At 41.8% G+C, this 19,829-nt stretch overlaps 1 protein-coding gene across 5 annotated transcripts in view; it reads left to right on the top strand.

The window, feature by feature from the left end:
- The window catches only part of rrp15 (ribosomal RNA processing 15 homolog), a 68,483-nt gene that overhangs the window by 39,179 nt on the left and 9,475 nt on the right, over nt 1-19,829 (top strand). For 2 of the 5 annotated variants that reach the window (XM_033638810.2, XM_033638811.2), the window contains exons 3-4: nt 3,884-3,981; nt 4,070-4,256. In XM_033638810.2, the coding sequence (XP_033494701.1) occupies nt 3,884-3,981; nt 4,070-4,256 (285 nt within the window). Of the gene's footprint in view, nt 1-3,883; nt 3,982-4,069; nt 4,257-9,601; nt 9,765-9,943; nt 10,203-19,829 lie in introns of those variants that run through there. The other 3 variants (XR_013492264.1, XM_078172056.1, XM_078172057.1) reach the window with 3 other exon arrangements.

Below are 19,829 nucleotides of genomic sequence, written 5' to 3'. Positions count from 1 at the left end.
CATGTATTGGTTTTGATTTGCTCTAATAAAACTCCTTAACTGAAGGTATTTGAAAAAATGTTTGCGAGGGATATTGTATTTCCTGATTAGCTCCTCGAATGTTAAGATATTCCCATTCTTACCATAAATGTCTTTTATTTGTTTTACGCCTCTATCCGCCCACAGTTTAAAACCTGCATCTGCTTTTCCTGGACTGAAAAAGTTATTACGCCAGATTGGGCTGAAACAGGAAAGGGAAGGGGAATCTTTTAGATATTTCCTGACTTCTTGCCAGACTCCTATCATGTTTTGGACTAAAGGATTAGTGGAGAACTTTTTGAGTTTTTTAGGTTTATCTGAGTATAAGTAAGTGGGAAATGGAAGCTTTAGGGAGTGTGACTCAATATCCCTCCATGGTAGGGATCCATCTGTGGTGAAATAAAACATAAGCGTCCTTAGCTGGACTGACCAGTAGTACCATAGCATATTAGGGCACTGTAGCCTTTATCTGTCATAGGGTAAGTATAAAATAGATAAACGAAGTCTGGGGCGCTTATTGTTCCATAAGAAGTTAGTGAATAGATTTTTCATTCTGGGGAAAAAGTTTGGAGGAGGTGGCAGTGGGATATTTGAAATAAATAAAGGAGTTTGGGGAGTTCATTCATGTTCATTTTGAGTATGTTGATTCTACCTATGAGAGAGACGTGGAGGCTAGACCATCTTTCGACAGTTTTAGAAATAGATGTAGTCACTGGGCTGTCATTAACATTCACTATATTTTCTAGTTTAGGGGTGATTTGGATACCCAGGTAAGTAAAAGAATCCACTATTCTGAAATGGCGAGCAGAGATAGGTGGATTAGTCCTCTCCTCCGAGTTGAGAAGCATTATGGAGGATTTTGAATTATTAATTTTATAGCCCGAGATTTTGCCAAATAACCTGATTAAGTCTAGGAGGGATGGGATAGATCTGTCCAATTTTCTAAGAAAAAAAATAATATCGTCAGCGTAAAGAGCTATTCGATGGTCAATTTCTCCCATCCTTATACCTGTAATCATGTTATGCTCTCTCACAGCAATTGCGAATGGTTCGATTGCAATTATGAATAGTAGGGGGGATAGAGGACAGTCCTGTCTACAGCCTCTATTGATCATTACTGGTTTTGAAATATTGTTGTTGGTAATAATTCCTGCATAGGGATTATTGTACAAAAGTTTAACCAGTTACAAAAACCCTCCCCCAGGCCAAAGCGTCCAATAATTTCAAATAAATAAGTCCATTCCCCTCTGTCAAAAGCCTTCTCAGCATCTAGTGCTAAGAAGGCTGTATCTGACGCTCCCCTCTGGTCATGCAAGATGTTCAAGACCCTTCTCACGTTGTGGAATCCCTGGCGGCAAATCACAAAGCCATTCTGGTCTTCCATTATTAGACCTGGTAATATAGACTCCAATCTTCTGGCCAAAATTTTGCAGAGTATTTTCAGGTCCGAGTTCAAAAGGCTGATCGGCCTCATGTTTTCGCATTTATTGTTGGCTTTACCGGGCTTTGGGAGTAGAGAAATCAGGGCACCCTTCAAGGAGGGAGGGAGTATCCCCTTTTGAAGAGACTCTGAAAACATTTCGATGAGGGGTGTTCTAAGTTTTGATTCAGATTTTTTATAAATTTTGATGGGTAGGCCATCTGGCCCTGCTGCTTTTCCAGAATTCATGCATCTTACTGCTGCCGAGATCTCTTCCAATGTCAAATTTGCCCCCAGCGATGACCTTTCACATTCCTCTATTTGGGGGAAACTAAGCTTGTTTAGGAATGAATATGAGCTATGATCCATTAGCCCTACATTTATTTCAGAGCTGTAGAGTCTTTCATAAAAGTCTTTGAATTTGTCATTTATGGCAACAGGATCTACGATGAGTTCCCCCTTATCATTTTTAAGAATGGTGATAGACCTTTCAGTTTGATGTTGTTTTATACGCCAAGCTAGAATTTTCCCCGTTTTTTCCCCGTGATCAAAAATGCATTGTTTCAGTTTTAATAAGTTAGCAGCCGCTTTGGATGCTGTAATTTCATTGTATTGTGCTCTCAAAAGTAATAGATCCTGATGAATCTTAGGACATGGGTTTCTGAAATAAATATCCTCCATCGTTTTAATTTTTGCCTCTAATAATAATATTTTTTGTTTGGCTTTTTTAGATTTGGAACTTGTAAAGTTAATTATCTGGCCTCTAAGAAAGGCCTTGAACGCCTCCCATCTAGTGCTTGCAGATGTCTCATGGTTTTAATTCCCATTTAAAACAAACCTCACGGACTGTTTTTTTCATCTGCATAATATTGCGAAAATTAGGCCCATCCTGACCCGAAAAGATGCAGAAAAATTGGTCCACGCTTTTGTTACCTCAAGGCTGGATTACTGTAACTCCCTATTATCAGGTAGCTCTAGTAAGTCTTTAAAAACTCTCCAGCTAATTCAGAACACAGCGTCACATGTACTAACAGGAACTAAGAAACAAAATCATATTTCTCCTGTTTTAGCTTCTCTGCACTGGCTCCCTGTAAAATCCAGAATTGAATTTAAAATCTAACGTACAAAGCTTTACATGGTCAGGCTCCGTCATAACTTAGAGAGCTCATAGTGCCATATTATCTCACCAGAACACTGCGCTCTGAGAATGCAGGGTTACTCGTGGTCCCAAAAGTCTCCAAAAGTAGATCAGGAGCCAGAGCCTTCAGCTATCAGGCTCCTCTCCAGTGGAATCATCTTCCTGTTTTTGCCCGTGAGGCAGACACCATCTCCATATTTAAGACTAGACTTAAGACTTTCCTTTCTGATAAAGCTTATAGTTAGGGCTGGCTCAGGCTTGCCCTGTACCAGCCCCTAGTTAGGCTGACTTAGGCCTAGTGTGACGGGGGACCTCCTATAATACACTGAGCACCTTCTCTCTCTCTCTCTCTCTCTCTCTCTCTCCTTTGCTAACACTCATGTCCTGTTACTGCATCTTGCTAACTCAGAAGTACTGCATGTCACTGACTCGGCTTCTTCTCCAGAGCCTTTGTGCTCCACTGTCTCGTAGGTTAACTTATATCGCAGCAGTGCTTGGGTAGTGTGAGCTGTGTGGTTGTGCTGCTGCCGTGGTCCTGCCTGATGCCTCCTGCTGCTGTTTTCATTACTGTTATTATACACATATGATTATTGTCACATATGTATACTATCAGACTATCATTAATACTTAATACTACATATTGTACCACAATAGCTGTAATTAGAATTATAATATTATTACTTTAATTAATGTTGTTGTAAGCTGCTTTCATTACCATCTGTCCAGCATCTCTCTGTCTCTGTCTATCTCTCTGTCTCGTTGTGTCATACGGATTGCTGTTAATTTATCATGTTGATCGTTCTGTACGACATCTATTGCACGTCCGTCCTGGAAGAGGGATCCTTCCTCAGTTGCTCTTCCTGAGGTTTCTACCATTTTTTTCCCTGTTAAAGGGTTTTTTTGGGGAGTTTTTCCTTATCCGCTGCGAGGGTCCTAAGGACAGAGGGATATTGTATGCTGTAAAGCCCTGTGAGGCAAATTGTGATTTGTGATACTGGGCTTTATAAATAAAATTGATTGATCACAAATTTAATGTTCGCAACCATCCTGAGAACCTTGCAATGTAATGAGTACTCAACAAACTGCACTTGCAGAGGTCACAGTAGCAGGGGCTTATTTATGTCACTAGAGAGTCTGAAAAGCTGCTCAATAAAGATAGGAAATTTAACATGTGGAAATAATGTACAAATTGCTTGTAGGAATACTACAGAAATAATTGCTGACAGATGGTTTTTACTTGATGTTCTCCAGCATGGAAAGTTTAGGGATCTAAATGTAAGAACTGATTTTGTACCTGTGTCCATCAGGTTGACAAGAAGCGTGTGTGGGAGACGATGTGCCGGGAAAAACCTGATGTAGTGAAGGACCGTGAGACTGAAAGAGCTCTACAGAGAACTGCTACCAGGTGTCTATACATTTTTCTGTGAGGCTCTGTTGAACACTTTCCGGAAACAAGTTTCATTTCTTATCCCAGTGTGTATCTTTCTCTTCAGAGGGGTGGTGCAGCTGTTCAATGCTGTGAGGAAACACCAGAAAACAATCGATAACAGGGTGAAGGACGTTGGTGGCTCAGAGAGGAAGAAGGCCAAGCTTCTTTCATCTGTCTCTAAAAAAGACTTCATCAATGTTCTAAGAAGCACAGAGGGAGGGAGCGGAGTCACTGGCAAGACTGAAAAAATTGTAAGTTTAGTTGTGTCTTATGTTCTGTCTATTTTCTTTTCGAGGTAACATGTATCCCCCAAAAATGGAGTGACTGCTTTATCGCAATATATATTAGTGTAATAATAATAATAATAATAATAATAATAATGATGATAACACCTATCCATCTGTGTGTTAATAAGAGGATAAAGTAAAATGACAGTTTGATGAATTATATATGTAATGTTTTTAAAGAGAAAGTTCACCCCAAAATCAAAACCACATTTTCCTTTTATCTGTAATGCTATTCATTAGGGGTGGGAAAAAAAATCAATTTTTATTTTAATCACAATTTTTTTTCTCATACGATTCTAAAAATCGATTTTCTCCCCAGAATTGATATTTTTCTATTTATTTTAGGCTGTTTTTTTCACCAATAACCGATACAATACATTTATTTTAAAACACGCTCCTCTGGCTCTGATACAGCTGTCTCTATGCCTGAAGTCCCCAGTCTTGGCTGTGTAAGGGCTCATTTATGCTCAACGTTAAATACGGATCCGGATACGGACGGAGCCTTCTGTCCGTGCTCTGCGTTCATTTCGCCCGTATTTCTGCACGTTTCCATAAAGCTTACGGATACGGGCCAAACGGAGCAGTACCACCGGGAACCGTGGGGGCAGTGTTGCTGTCACTACCCGATACGTAGCTCTAGTGAGACACGAAGAAGAAATAACAATTCAATTTCTCTCATCGGCAGTACTAGAGAAAAGAATTCTCCGTCCTCCAGTTGCGATGTATTTAACGGCCTCACCGACCACCGCCTCCTACAACGCTGCCTCTGTTTTTGTCTTTTATGCAAGAGGTACATTATCAATATCTCCTCCACAGTCATCATGTTTGTTTTTGTCATAAACTTTTGACGCTGGGCTGCCTCCTGGTGAATATATTGGTTAACATCCATGCCAACGTAAAGGGCGCATGGAAGTATGTGGGCAGTGATGGTAACATTGTTTGAAACGGACGTATACATTTTTGTACGTAAAGGGAGCATAAATGAGCCTTAACAGTGTCCTGCCTACAGCACCCACTGATTGGTTACATTGGTTGGTTACACAGCACAAGTGATAGCCAATCAACACTGAAGCTTCTACATGCCTAATCGTCATCAAATGAACATGACCTGGAGCTTCTTTACTTAATAAAAAGAAGACAGAAGTTAACTCAAAATATAGCTGGCATTAGTGCTACAAATGTGGAAAAACAATTAGCGCATGGTCCGCTAGCATAATGCTAACATATAATGGAAATCTTCATAGACGCGCTAACAGAAATTAGCATCGGTGCCGCAAAGGCATTACAATGACAAACAATTAAGTGCAAGTGAGCAACTCTACATAACATAAGCAAATAAACTATATTTTAACAACAATATATTTGTACTTACAGACACATGTTTCCTATGCTCTATTAAACTTTAACCTTGTTGTTGTTCACTACTTTAAGTCTGCATATTGTTCTTCTAACACTGCTCAACACTGAAAAGGTATAACGACTTAAACTCAACTCGTGCGCCATGTAGTGGTGTGGTGGAGCCGCTGCATCAAGAGACATTATATACACATTATATATATATATATATATATATATATATATATACACACAGTACAGGCCAAAAGTTTGGACACACCTTCTCATTCAATGCGTTTTCTTTATTTTCATGACTATTTACATTGTAGATTCTCACTGAAGGCATCAAAACTATGAATGAACACGTGGAGTTATGTACTTAACAAAAAGGTGAAATAACTGAAAACATGTTTTATATTCTAGTTTCTTCAAAATAGCCACCCTTTGCTCTGATTACTGCTTTGCACACTCTTGGCATTCTCTCGATGTGCTTCAAGAGGTAGTCACCTGAAATGGTTTTCCAACAGTCTTGAAGGAGTTCCCAGAGGTGTTTAGCACTTGTTGGCCCCTTTGCCTTCACTCTGCGGTCCAGCTCACCCCAAACCATCTCGATTGGGTTCAGGTCCGGTGACTGTGGAGGCCAGGTCATCTGCCGCAGCACTCCATCACTCTCCTTCTTGGTCAAATAGCCCTTACACAGCCTGGAGGTGTGTTTGGGGTCATTGTCCTGTTGAAAAATAAATGATCGTCCAACTAAACGCAAACCGGATGGGATGGCATGTCACTGCAGGATGCTGTGGTAGCCATGCTGGTTCAGTGTGCCTTCAATTTTGAATAAATCCCCAACAGTGTCACCAGCAAAACACCCCCACACCATCACACCTCCTCCTCCATGCTTCACAGTGGGAACCAGGCATGTGGAATCCATCCGTTCACCTTTTCTGCGTCTCACAAAGACACGGCGGTTGGAACCAAAGATCTCAAATTTGGACTCATCAGACCAAAGCACAGATTTCCACTGGTCTAATGTCCATTCCTTGTGTTTCTTGGCCCAAACAAATCTCTTCTGCTTGTTGCCTCTCCTTAGCAGTGGTTTCCTAGCAGCTATTTGACCATGAAGGCCTGATTCGCGCAGTCTCCTCTTAACAGTTGTTCTAGAGATGGGTCTGCTGCCAGAACTCTGTGTGGCATTCATCTGGTCTCTGATCTGAGCTGCTGTTAACTTGCGATTTCTGAGGCTGGTGACTCGGATGAACTTATCCTCAGAAGCAGAGGTGACTCTTGGTCTTCCTTTCCTGGGTCGGTCCTCATGTGTGCCAGTTTCGTTGTAGCGCTTGATGGTTTTTGCGACTCCACTTGGGGACACATTTAAAGTTTTTGCAATTTTCCAGACTGACTGACCTTCATTTCTTAAAGTAATGATGGCCACTCGTTTTTCTTTAGTTAGCTGATTGGTTCTTGCCATAATATGAATTTTAACAGTTGTCCAATAGGGCTGTCGGCTGTGTATTAACCTGACTTCTGCACAACACAACTGATGGTCCCAACCCCATTGATAAAGCAAGAATTAACCCTGATAAGGCACACCTGTGAAGTGGAAACCATTTCAGGTGACTACCTCTCGAAGCTCATCGAGAGAATGCCAAGAGTGTGCAAAGCAGTAATCAGAGCAAAGGGTGGCTATTTTGAAGAAACTAGAATATAAAACATGTTTTCAGTTATTTCACCTTTTTGTTAAGTACATAACTCCACATGTGTTCATTCAGAGTTTTGATGCCTTCAGTGAGAATCTACAATGTAAATAGTCATGAAAATAAAGAAAACGCATTGAATGAGAAGGTGTGTCCAAACTTTTGGCCTGTACTGTGTGTATATATATATATATATATATATATATATATATAATATACACACTTTGGGTTTTACACACTTCCAGGAAAGGCAGAGCTAGACATGACCAAAGCTGTGTGTAAACAGTTATATTGAATCATAATACTTTAAAAATCGAATCGCAATACTTGTAAAATTGCAGTTATTCAGAATCGCAATATAAATTGAATCAGGACTCAAGAATCGTGATAGAATCGAATCGGGACAAAAGCATATCGTCCCAGCCCTACTATTTATAGATCTAGACTTTTTTTTTGGTGGAATATAATGGGGAACTAGATGGCACTTGGCTTGTGGTGCTCAGTGCTCCAAAAAATACATTTGAAAAACTCAACAGCAGTGTCTCTTTCCAGAAATCATGACCAGGTTACTCAAAATAATCCACAGACCTTGTTGAGAGCGCTTTCATGTAAAACATTTTTCTTTCTACTGAACTGCACCCAACCCACAGTATCACCGTGCAGATGGAAACATGCATTTACTCATAAGTGGATTTTAAAAATCCCCAGAGTGTGCTCAGAGCTTGTTTAAAACTGCTTTCTGTTCTTTTGCACCCAAGGCATGGGCATGGAATGAGCTCCAAAACGTTGTTACCTTAGAAGCACTCTCTTCTTTGAACACTTTGAAAAGTCTTTGCCAAAAAACATGCTGCTGCTTTATTTATTCTTTGTATTCATTGATCTAGGTGGAATGTGTATGGATGTCACTGGCAGGCCTGCTGTCAGGGGGGTCAAAGGGTACAGATGACCCTAGCCCAAGGCCAAAGGGGGCTCATGAAAAGGCCTGTGGTTGACCCTTAAATTGGTTCAAGTACAACAGTTTACTTACTAATATCACTGACAGTACAACTTATACGCATTTACATGATAAATAAATGTATTTTTATCATTAAAACACATTGCAACATGCCATCTAATACTCCCATCACCTGCAGGTATCGAAAACTGGTGCAGTCCATCTGTCATGAGTCGGGTGTGTGATGTGCAGAACTCACAAGCGGCGCTAATGTAACCATGTGAGGCGAGCTGCAGCCTGATTAGCTTAGTCAGAATACCTCCCCATCAATCAGGAGCTCCTAAAAGAAAAGCCAGAGAACAGGGCCCATTTTCACAAAGATTCTTAGAGTCCTCTCAGAGAGCTCCTAACTTAGCCTAAAAATTCCTAGCAAGGAATCTTAGCTTAAGAGTGATTCAGGAAGTTTCTGAGAGCAACTCTGAGCAAGGAGGGGACAGAAATTTTTATCTTAGTGAGGAGGTGTGGTTGACCCCATTCCTCGGTGTGACGCATGCAGTCTTCTAAAAGCTGTGATTGGTTGTTACAAAAAGAAAAAAAGAAAACAAAAACAAATGCGCTCCTAGTAATGAATGGACAGTGAAATCAACCGATCATAGAACTTAGACTGTATTAAGAAATGTGTAATCGTGAAAATAATTTTATGTCATGATGATGAAACTCAGCAAAATTAAATTAATTGTTACACAGCCTCAAAATGTTTGAACGTACCTCATTCACATGCCAATTATTATATTGATTTGCTTATTGTTATGTTTACTCGCAATGCTGGTAATTTTACTACTTAATCTATTTGATATTAATGGTGGACTCAGACTCAGCTGTCAGCAATTACTGTGATTGCTGGCCTCCTTGTAAAAAGCGGTTTGATTTGGCAGAATGACCAAAACAACGAACGAAATGGAGAAAAAAAGAACGAGAAAGCCAAACTGGTCAGAAGAGCAGTGCCTGCTGTTGGCACAGCTCGTGGAGGAGAACAAAGCCGTTTAAAGAGGGAAATTCGGTCCCGGAATCACGGCACAAGGGAAGAGGCAGACTTGGGAGCGCATTGCCCGACAAATCAATGCGTTGTTCCCTCTCCTTTTACGCACAAGCTATGAGTGTGAGAAGCACTGGTACGTGCTGCAATCCAAAGGGAGAGTGGAGATTGCAGCTCACAAGCGAAGTTCTTCTCAAACAGGTGAGTGTTGTAGGCTACCATTTAGGCTATGGCTGCTGACATCGCTTACTTGGATATTAATAATTGTATGAATGTTATAGAATTTCATGTGCTCATTTCCTGGACTGTTTAGGGGGTGGATCACCAGCTAAACAGCTGTCGCAGGTGGCAGAGACTGTTTTTAGCGTTTTGGGAAAGTCCGACACCAGCATCACTGGACTGAAGGAGGGCATTGATAGCTCATTGATTCAGCTGGCGGAACTGCGTCAAAGGTAGAGCAAATGGATTTTCACAAGGTAGGATAGACAGAATATCAAGAAAAAAAAATTATTTAGAGTAGGAGGCCATAGCCTATAGCATAGCCTATATTTCTAATTTCTTTTGTAGCCATGTTTGACATGTGAAATGCATGAAAAGAAATAAAACAAAGCAATAATAATAAACAAGGCTGATGAATATTTCCTCTTTCCTGTAGCTCTGAGCCAACAGAGGAACCAGGGCCTTCAACATCATGGGTCCACGTTCAGCCTGAGATGGCTCCTGCTCCTGCTCCTGCTCCTCCTCCTCCTCCTGCTCCTGCTCCTGCTCCCTCGCCAACACCATCCCTGCTGGAGAAGAAGTTGGAGGCTGAGATGGATGTCCTCAGGCAGCATAAAAAAGTCCTTCCTCTACAGGGGGAGTATTACAGACTAAAAATTGAGCATCTCAAAAATAAATTGGTTGATAAATAGAAATTATGCATTTTGTGTCTTTACTTTAACATGTTTTGAATGTTTACGTATGTTGGTTCAATACAGCCACCATTACACTGATTGGAAATTACCTAAAGTGCAGCTGTGTAAATTGAGCTCTGTAAGGATTCCCAGTCAGAGCGAAATTCCTCTCCTGCTGAGGATGAACATCTTCATCATCCGCGTCATCACTGCTGTCCTGGCCATCCTCGGGAGGTTCTGGGATTTGCCTGGCCTTACAGATGTTGTGGAGTACTGTGCAGGCTATTATTATTTTGCAGACCTTTCCTGGCAACAGCCTCACTTCTCCATGCAACACGTGGAACCTCTGTTTCAGCTTTCCAATACCCCGCTCGACCACTGCCCGTGTTTTCTTATGGGCCCTATGCACATACAAAAAACAGTACAGTTTCACTGAAAACAGTTGAAAATTGTAAATAATGGTAGATGACTGTAAAATATTTTATGGAGACATTTAAACTAATATAAGCTACTCCAACTGCTCTTTAATTTCAATTCTCATGCATAATAGCCTATAATTTGAAAAATATTTACATTATCTGTTGTTGTAATTTTTGTGGTCCTGGGTCTGGACGAAGGTATGGTGTTAAAAGCCAAGGTCTGCATGGATAACCACTGTCCCCTAACAGGTGGCAACCAGCTGGCACGTAGTGTCCTTCAAACAGCTGTCTCAGGCCGCTCTTAGACAGTATTCTCAAATCGTGCATTGAGCCTGGCCATTTTGCTACAACGTCCAAAATCATATAGTTCGCATTGAAAACAATCTCAGTGTTGATGCTATGATACCGCTTTCTGTTCATATAAACGTCTTCGTCTTGTGATGGTGCAGTTATGCGGATGTGAGTCCCATCAATAATACCAACAACACCAGGGAAACCCGCTATACCCATGAATGCATGTTTGTTGGCCTGCAACGAGTGAGCGTCCAGCGGAAAGCAAACAAATCGCGCAACAATACGAGGCTGTGAAAGCGTGGTAATGGTCTGACGGACCACCCTGCTGACAGAGGGTTGTGACAGACCCAAGTCATCACTGCTACCCTGTTGCATTTTTCCCGTAGCCAGGTATCGCAGTGTTGTGATGACCTTCATCTCAGGCGTTACTGCGTTACTACGCTGGGTGGGAAAAGTAAGCTCATCCCTGATGAGGTCAACCACAAACATTATCCCTGCACGATCAAGCCGGTAGCGTCTTATTAAATCACTGTCATTCAATATACGGAGAATATCTCTCCTTCCTCTCTGTCTTTCCGCCATCTTCTCTGTTTGAGAAACTCTTAGGCTTCTTAAAAGTCCTCCTCCCTTCTCTTAACAGTTTTTCACCTTAGGAGCTCCCTTAAGGCCTAAGATGCTTTGTGAATAACTTTTATCTTACCAAGGGAAAATTCTAAGAAAAATTTTAGAATTCAAGGAATTCTAAGATTTTTCTTAGAATGACGTCACTAAGAGCTACTTTTAGTCTTAGGATTCTTTGTGAATACAGGCCCAGGAGAATAGAAGGTGTTTAGTTTCTCTCCTGTGTCCTGTTTTTACTGTAGACATCTGCTCTATTTGCTGTTTCATGTTCGCTATCAGCCCTATTAGAAGTTGTGTGAAGTTGCTACTCGAAAACTCAACAATTCCTTATTTTGGTGCTTCATAATACAAGTTTTTACAAGTCTAAGTTTCTGCAAGTCTAATGAAACCACAGGGAGGAAGATCAAATGCAGAAACAGCCACATTGAAATGTCAGATGAAGAGCTAGAGACAACAGGGTCTTACTGCACCTCTGCAAACAGCTCACCTCCAACAGGTAAACTTCTATTACCTGCCCTGTTGTGTGATGAAAAAACACCTGCAGCAAAAAAAGCAGTAGACTACAGCTGTGAATCTGATTTTACACGTCATCACCTAAGACAAGCCATCATCAGTTAGAGACACACCTTCAAGCAGGAAGCCCTGTTGTAATGGAAATGCAAATCCAAATCCTGTTGCGCTGGGCTGTTGGCCCAAACCAAGCAAAGCCAGCCCATGACTGTTAAGAAGGGGGAGTTGTATCTCAGTGGGGCCTTCCTTGCTAAATAAAGGATAAATAAAATATAGAAATAAATAATGGCATCCTCCTTGGCTGAGCTGTAATGTTCACTAGCTCAAAGCTAGAGCTAGTATTGTGTACTTTGGTAGAAAGAAAATAGCTCCAAACATGAAACTGCTTATAACAAACTCTGTGTATTATCTTGAGTGACCAGGTCATGATTTCTGGAAAGAGACATTGCTGTTGAATTTTTCAAATGGACTTCTTTTTTTGTTGTTGCTTTGAGCACCACAAGGTGAGTGCCACCTTATTCTAATATATTGAAGAGAAGAGAGGACTGATTGGTGGATCTCTCCACTTGATCTCAAGGAGTTATGTACCCTGCTTAATAGGTCCCCCTGCTGGCCCCCAACTGACATCATTCCTCCTCATCCAAATCCTCTGACTAGATCTAGCTGCTTCATCTGACATTTCCTTCACTTCCTTCCTCAAACTCTGTCCCCACACTCCGAGTTCACCCTCCTCCTCAGCGAGACAGCTGATCTTGCTATGAATCCCCTACACCCCACTTCCACTGGACTAATCCTAGTTTTCCACCCTCGCTGCTCAGCTTCTGCTCCTAAAGCCTAGTTCACATTACACGGTTTTCACCGTGATTTTGACTTTGCAGAGGATCTTGAGAGCCACCTTGGGTCGGAGGTGAGTCGGCAGATAGTCTGCCACGATGAGTCTTTATGTGTGAACAAGCCTACAAGCAAGTCACCCCCTCGTCTGCGACTGGGACTGGATATCTGGCATGTTAGAAAACTGGAGAAGTGTGACACAACTGACAAAGAGCATCAGCCAGTGAGAGGCGGGATACATCCCACGTCAGCACGCAGTAGGCCTGTAGTTATTTAAATGCATGATAGTCACTTCTTTTGGGCTTGTTTCCATAGCCCTGGTTGCTTGTTTCTCTCCCAAGAACTGGCAACACTGACAAGCCAGCAAGCAACGACAACAATGGCGGTGTCCACAGGATCACGGGGAGCGCGTTGTGTTTGGACCCAGGCCCTGGAAGCAGATCTGATTCAACACTGGGAAGAATATCCATGCCTTTACGATGTGTCGTCTCCAAGTTAAAAAACGTAGTTTGGTGATGTCACCGTGTTATCTGGAGCTCTGTCGGCGAGGGCTTGGTGGAAAAATCTTGTGGTGTGCACACACAGGTTGTAACGCAGTTGGCGAGACTCCCGATGACAGAAACACACGTTGCCAGGTATGAACACTCAAAAGATTACGATAGTCTCCGCGACGCAAAATCAGGGTGAAAATCATGTAATGTGAACTGGCCTTATGTCTGCATTTTTCTTTCATAGGCTTCTTCCACTGAGTCTTCCCAAGGAACTGTCAGCTCAATGAAATAAACTATCCATTGACTCACTGACCACAACACTATGTCAGGCCTCTGATTGGTACAAACTATTTCCTGGGAAACAACAAGCTTCCCCCCTAAATCTATTTGCATTTCCCAATCACAAGTACCTTCTTGGCGGCCACACCTTGCCTCCTTACTAACTTATCACTTCTGTATTTCTCCCCCTCATGGACAAACTGAATTGCTAAACTCCTGTTCTTAAAACCCTCTGAATTTGCCTGTCCTCGTTTCCCTTCAATGCCTGCAGCTAAACTTTTCAACACCTGGTTATGTCACCATGTATACTGGCCTTGTGACAAGCTAACTTTACAGCCTGACAAAATATGCTTTAAGGTTGCGGTACCTGAACACAATGGGCATGATGGGTCCCCATTTACCCACAGTTTTAGGTTCTGGGGGGTTGGTAACACATTGTATGTAGCCCCTACCAGGAATCTAATACGATTCTCTCCATATTCCACAGGTCCCTCCATCTAAGCTTCCACCTCTCTACACTTTCCCAATTCAACCACTGTCCCTGCTTAGCCTGGGCCACTACCTTTGCACCCCTAAATATCTCCTCCTGTCTATCTATCCACAACCAGCTTTCTTTTATCTTTTGGACCTGCTTTATTCCATACCGGTTTGCCTGAGCCAAGCCACAGGCCTCCCCGGCCAAAGTGAACATTACCTACAATCTCTGCATGCCTAAGAGCTGCCTCTGCCTCCTGAACTGCCGATCTTGGGTTCCATTTCCTCCCCTTGGTTGGATTTGGAACCACACTCTTAACTACCACATCCTTACTCAAGGATAACAACAGCTCTGTCCTGACCTTGGTATATTTAAATTCCTGTCTTAAACTAGATACTGGCAGCTGAAGTATCGCTTTTCTGTAAAATGCAACACTACTTACACACCTAGGAGCACCGAATCACTTCCTAATATAGGAGCTAACCAACCTTTCTATTTTCTCCACAATGGATATTGGAATTTCATAAATTGACAGTGCCACATTAACCTAGGATATAGCCCAAACTGCAAACACAATAACTTCAACTTTCCTGGAAGTTCCCAGTCCTTCAGCCACATCTTTTTTAAATTTCACCACCTGTTCCCCATCATTCAACTCCACATTGTACCACCTAACTAAGCTCTTTACTGACTTTTCCTTGATTGTTGGGATTTCCTCATCATCTATGACAAACTTCCTATCACTTAACTTCCCTCTATGTATTGAGATGCTTCTAGACTTACTAGGCTTGAACTTCATGCTGGCCCACTTGAGGTTCTTATTTACCCTCTCTAGTAGCCTCTTTATACATGGCATTGTTGTGGTCACCAGCGTCGTGTCATCCATGTAAGCCCTAACTGGTGGAAGATGCACCCTGTTCTGTCGTCTCTCCCCACCTACCACCCACTTGGAAACCCTGATGATTACTTCCATCGCCATAGTAAATGCTAATGGAGAAATCGTACACCCTGCCATAATACCTATTTCTAGCCTCTGCCAACTTGTTGTGAAACCTGCCGCACTTGGACACAACCTAATATCTTGAAAATATGCTTTCACTAAGTTAACAACTACCTGTGGCACTTTGAAGTAGTCAAACGCACTCCAAATGAGGCTATGTGGCACTGAACCAAACGCATTTGCAAGATCTAAAAATATTACATGCAGGTCCCTTTTTTTAATCTTCACTGCCTGAATCTGGTGCCAGATTACGCTAGTATGCTCTAAACACCCTGCAAAACCTGGTATTACTGCCTTCTGCACCATAGTATCTATTAAGCTAGTCCTTTCTAAGTAGCTAGCTAGTCTCTGCACTACTGCACTAAAGAAAATCTTCCCCTCTACATTAAAGAGAGAAATCATCCATAATTGCCTAAGGTCCACAGACTCCTTCTCCTTAGGAATGAGGACATCCCCTGCCCTACGCCATGCTCTTGGGATAATTTGTTTCTCTCAAACTATTCTTAGCTGTTTCCACAAAAATTTAAGGATATGAGGTGCACTATTATAAACCCGGGAGGGCACTTCATTAGGCCATTATTTTGTAATGATAGGAGAAACAACTTAAGATTTATTATCTGATTTTTGTTCAGTTTTGTTTCAGTCGATTTGAATGAACCTCTCAGGGTATGTTTCAGGTACTTACGTCAACACATCCTGAAGGTTTCAGGTCTTAGGTCTGTTTATTTCTAGGTTTTATAACTTATTTCTGGGTTTTTAAGACTCATTCCTTCACCACATTATATCTTAAAAACACAATTAGATATAAACCAGATTTGGATAATCTTGGTCCGATCCACAGAAAATTTAGTCCCTCTAAGGCAAGCTCCGGGGTTTAGTGTTGCCAGAGCCCACAGGAATGATGCTTCTCAATGCTGTTTTTTTTTTTTTCTAAGTGGGGATTAGAGTATATGCAGTTCACATAACCCAGCTGAAATTAATATATGTAAATGCTTTAGGATCCACTCATTATTAAAAGTGAACTGTGAACTGTACCGTACCGTACTGCTCGGTGGAAACAGGAATTATGTATGGTGGTAGATGACGACAGGGTATGGAGGCAACTTTTCTTTTTCCTTTTTTGACTGTGTCCTTGTATCAGTCTGCGTCTCCCCTCTTAATTCGGAAGTCATTGCAGGGCTTTTTTTAACCCCTCAGCCACAGTTTATGGAGTTTTGAGTCATGGGATGGATAATTTAAAATGATAGTAATAACAATAATAACCTTATTAATATAGCACCTTTAAAAACTGAGTTTACATGTTGCTTTGACAAGCAAATTAAAAGCAGAAATAGATAGATATTTATTTATTTGTCCTTACGGAAACTTGTTCTGCGCCATACAGTACATCTGATACAGATACTAGACAAAAGAAAGACAGCTTACTACTAGACAAGACAGGATAGACAACAGTTTTCACCCCCCAACCCACCTTCTCCCCCAAGACCAGGACAAACGACACAGACCCCTCTACATATCATAAGTAGAATGGTGAAGTGCAGTTGTGCATATTGTGACATTTAGTTGAGAGAGAGAGAAAGTGCAGAGTGCTATTAAAGTGCAGTATTGTATGATCCATTTACATTCAAATTCTTGTTCAACAGTGCTATACTGGTAGGAATGAATGACCTGCAGGCTCTACTTGTTTTGAAAGAAGACAGCCTGAACCTCCTGTCTGATGGCAACAACTCGTATGCCTGGTGTAGGGGGTGTGACATATCTTCACTAATAGCTTGTCCTTTCTTGACCACCTTCATTTCACCAGTCATGGCCATGCTATTTAGTGGTTGACCAGCAGTCTTGCTGGCCATGTTAACTATCCTGTATAATTTATTTTCGTTTATTACTGACGATGAAAAATACCAGACAACAGAACAGAAAAATAAAATGCTCTCGACAAAGGAGTGATAGAAAAGTGACATCATGTCTCTATCCACTCTAAATTGTCTTAGCTTCCGCATAAAATACAGTCTCTGCAGCCCCTTTTTATAGATAGTGTCAGTATTACAGGTCCATTTCAACTTGTCGTCAATTATTGTTCCTAAGTATTTATAATCAGCCACAACCTCAATATTTTCTCCGTTAATAACATGCTGGTGGGTGTAGCTCCCAGTTCTAAAGTCAATTATTATTAGGGCCCGAGCAACGACCTAAGGCCCTATTGGAATTGAAGGAATTATTAGGGCCCAAGCACTGACCAAAGGCCGGGCGAAGGCCCTATTGAAACGTGGAAGGAATCATTATTATTATACAAATTTATTGGGGCATCACGGCCAAAATGTGAAGGAATCATTATTAGGGCCCGAGCGATGACTGCAAGTTGTCCCCCGAGGACCCTATTGAAATCGCACTGTTTATTAGGGTCCGAGCGATGACTGCAAGTCGTCCGTAGGACCGTATTGAAATCGCACTGTTTATTATTATTATTATTAGTGTCCGAACGATGACTGCAAGTTGTCCGTAGGACCCTATTGAAATTGCACTGTTTATCAGGGCCTGAGCGACGACTGCAAGTCGTCTGCGTAGGACCCTATTGAAATTGCGCTGTTTATTACTGGGCCTGAGCGACGACTGCAAGTCGTCCATGTAGGACCCTAATGAAATCGCGCTGTTTATTATTATTAGGGTCAATCACACCAATCAAACAAGTCTGAAATGTGAGAATAGATTCAGCATTTATTCAAACTTTTTGGCACAGAGGCAGATGCAAAACAGTGCAAACAGCAAAAATAACTTAGCTTATGAAATCAGTGGAACAAATTGGTGGTGTTACAGGCCTGGAATTAAGTCATTTTTAGGGCAAGGCCACTTTGGCCTTTGATAAATACAAATTTATTGGGGCATCACGGCCAAAATGTGAAGGAATCATTCTTAGGGCCCGAGCGATGACTGCAAGTCATCCCTGGAGGACCCTATTGAAATCGTGCTGTTTATTAGGGTCCGAGCGACGACTGCAAGTCGTCCGTAGGACCGTATTGAAATCGCGCTGTTCATTATTATTATTAGGGTCCGAACGATGACTGCAAGTTGTCCATAGGACCCTATTGAAATCGCACTGTTTATCAGGGCCTGAGCGATGACTGCAAGTCGTCCGCGTAGGACCCTATTGAAATCGCGCTGTTTATTATTGGGCCCGAGCGACGACTGCAAGTCATCCGTGTAGGACCCTAATGAAATTGCGCTGTTTATTATTATTAGGGTCCGAGCGATGACTGCAAGTCATCCGTAGGACCCTATTGAAGTTGCGCTGTTTATTATTATTAGGGCCTGAGCACCTAGTGGTGCGAGGACCCTATTGAAATACAAGGATTTATTAAGGCCCGAGCACCTAGCGGTGCAAGGACCCTATTGAAATGCAAGGATTTTTTATTATTAGGGCCCGAGCACTTAGCAGTGCGAGGACTAGGCATGGGCGATATGGACTAAAAAATTTATCACAATAATTTCTGGTATTTATTGCGATAACAAGTGACCACAAAAAAACAACAACAATTCAGCCTTATCTATTTGACTATAAATCTATCACCACACTCAGTCTGAGCCCTAAAATAATACTAAAGGCTACTAAACTATACCAATTAAGTTTAAGTAGTACATCTGTACTGCAAAACTGTTGCGAGTGACACCAATCAAACAAGTCTGAAATGTGAGAACAGATTCAACATTTATTCAAACTTTTTGGCACAGAGGCAGTGGCAAAACAGTGCAAACAGCAAAAATAACTTAGCTTATGAAATCAGTGGAACAAATTGGTGGTGTTACAGGCCTGGAATTAAGTCATTTTTAGCCATTTTGAATTTACTGTTCAATTTTGGTGCATTTTTGGCCATTTCCAGGGGTCATAAATGAACGAACTAGTCCTAGAGATTTCATCCGATTGACTTCAGACCTTGGTCTGTCCCATCCCAAGACCTTGAAGATGAAAAGTTATCAAAAGCTTGAGTTTTCGTCAATGCGTGTGACCGTGGGATGGCGTCAAAGTTAGGGGTCTCGCCACTAAACAGGAAGTAGTTTATAACTCCAGCATACATGGTCCAATTTTGGCCAAACTTCACAGGATTGATGACAGTCCCGCCCTGAACACATCTACATGTCAATAATTAGAGATAAACATAGCGCCCCCTACTGGCAATGGGAAATGTCATGTTTTAGACTTTAATGTACATCTCCTACAGACTTGACCAGATCCACTTCAAACTTGCTGAAAAAAGTCATAAGACGTTGATGATGCTTTATTGTGGAAACTGTGAGTTTTCGTCGAAGGGCGTGGCCACGGCCTGGCGGCGAACTTTGATGTTTCGCCGTGATGATAAACGTTGCTGTAACTTGGGAATATCTTGCCAAAACATCACACATATGATGACAGTCCAGCCCTGAACACATTTACAGAGGAATTTTGAATCACCGCCATGGCGCCACCTTCTGGCAACAGAAAGCTACTTTCTGTATTCTTTGATGGCCCGCTTCTAGCAGGTTAATCAGACCCACCTCAAACTTGCCGGTCTAAGTCCTTCGATCTTGATGATGCTTAAAAATGAAGCTTTTTAGTTTTCATCAAACTCTGTCACCGTGGCGCCGCCTTGTTCGCCATCAAACACAATGTTGTTTTGCAGGGACAAGGGATGCTTGAAAACTCACCAAACGTGGCATACACATCACAGGTCACAAGTCCTGTTGTCTGATGTGATT

This window comes from Epinephelus lanceolatus, chromosome 10 (genome assembly GCF_041903045.1).
Source record: "Epinephelus lanceolatus isolate andai-2023 chromosome 10, ASM4190304v1, whole genome shotgun sequence".
Classification (NCBI taxonomy): domain Eukaryota; kingdom Metazoa; phylum Chordata; class Actinopteri; order Perciformes; family Serranidae; genus Epinephelus; species Epinephelus lanceolatus.
Note: the sequence above shows the minus strand (reverse complement) of the source record. Positions and strands in the feature narration are given on the sequence as shown.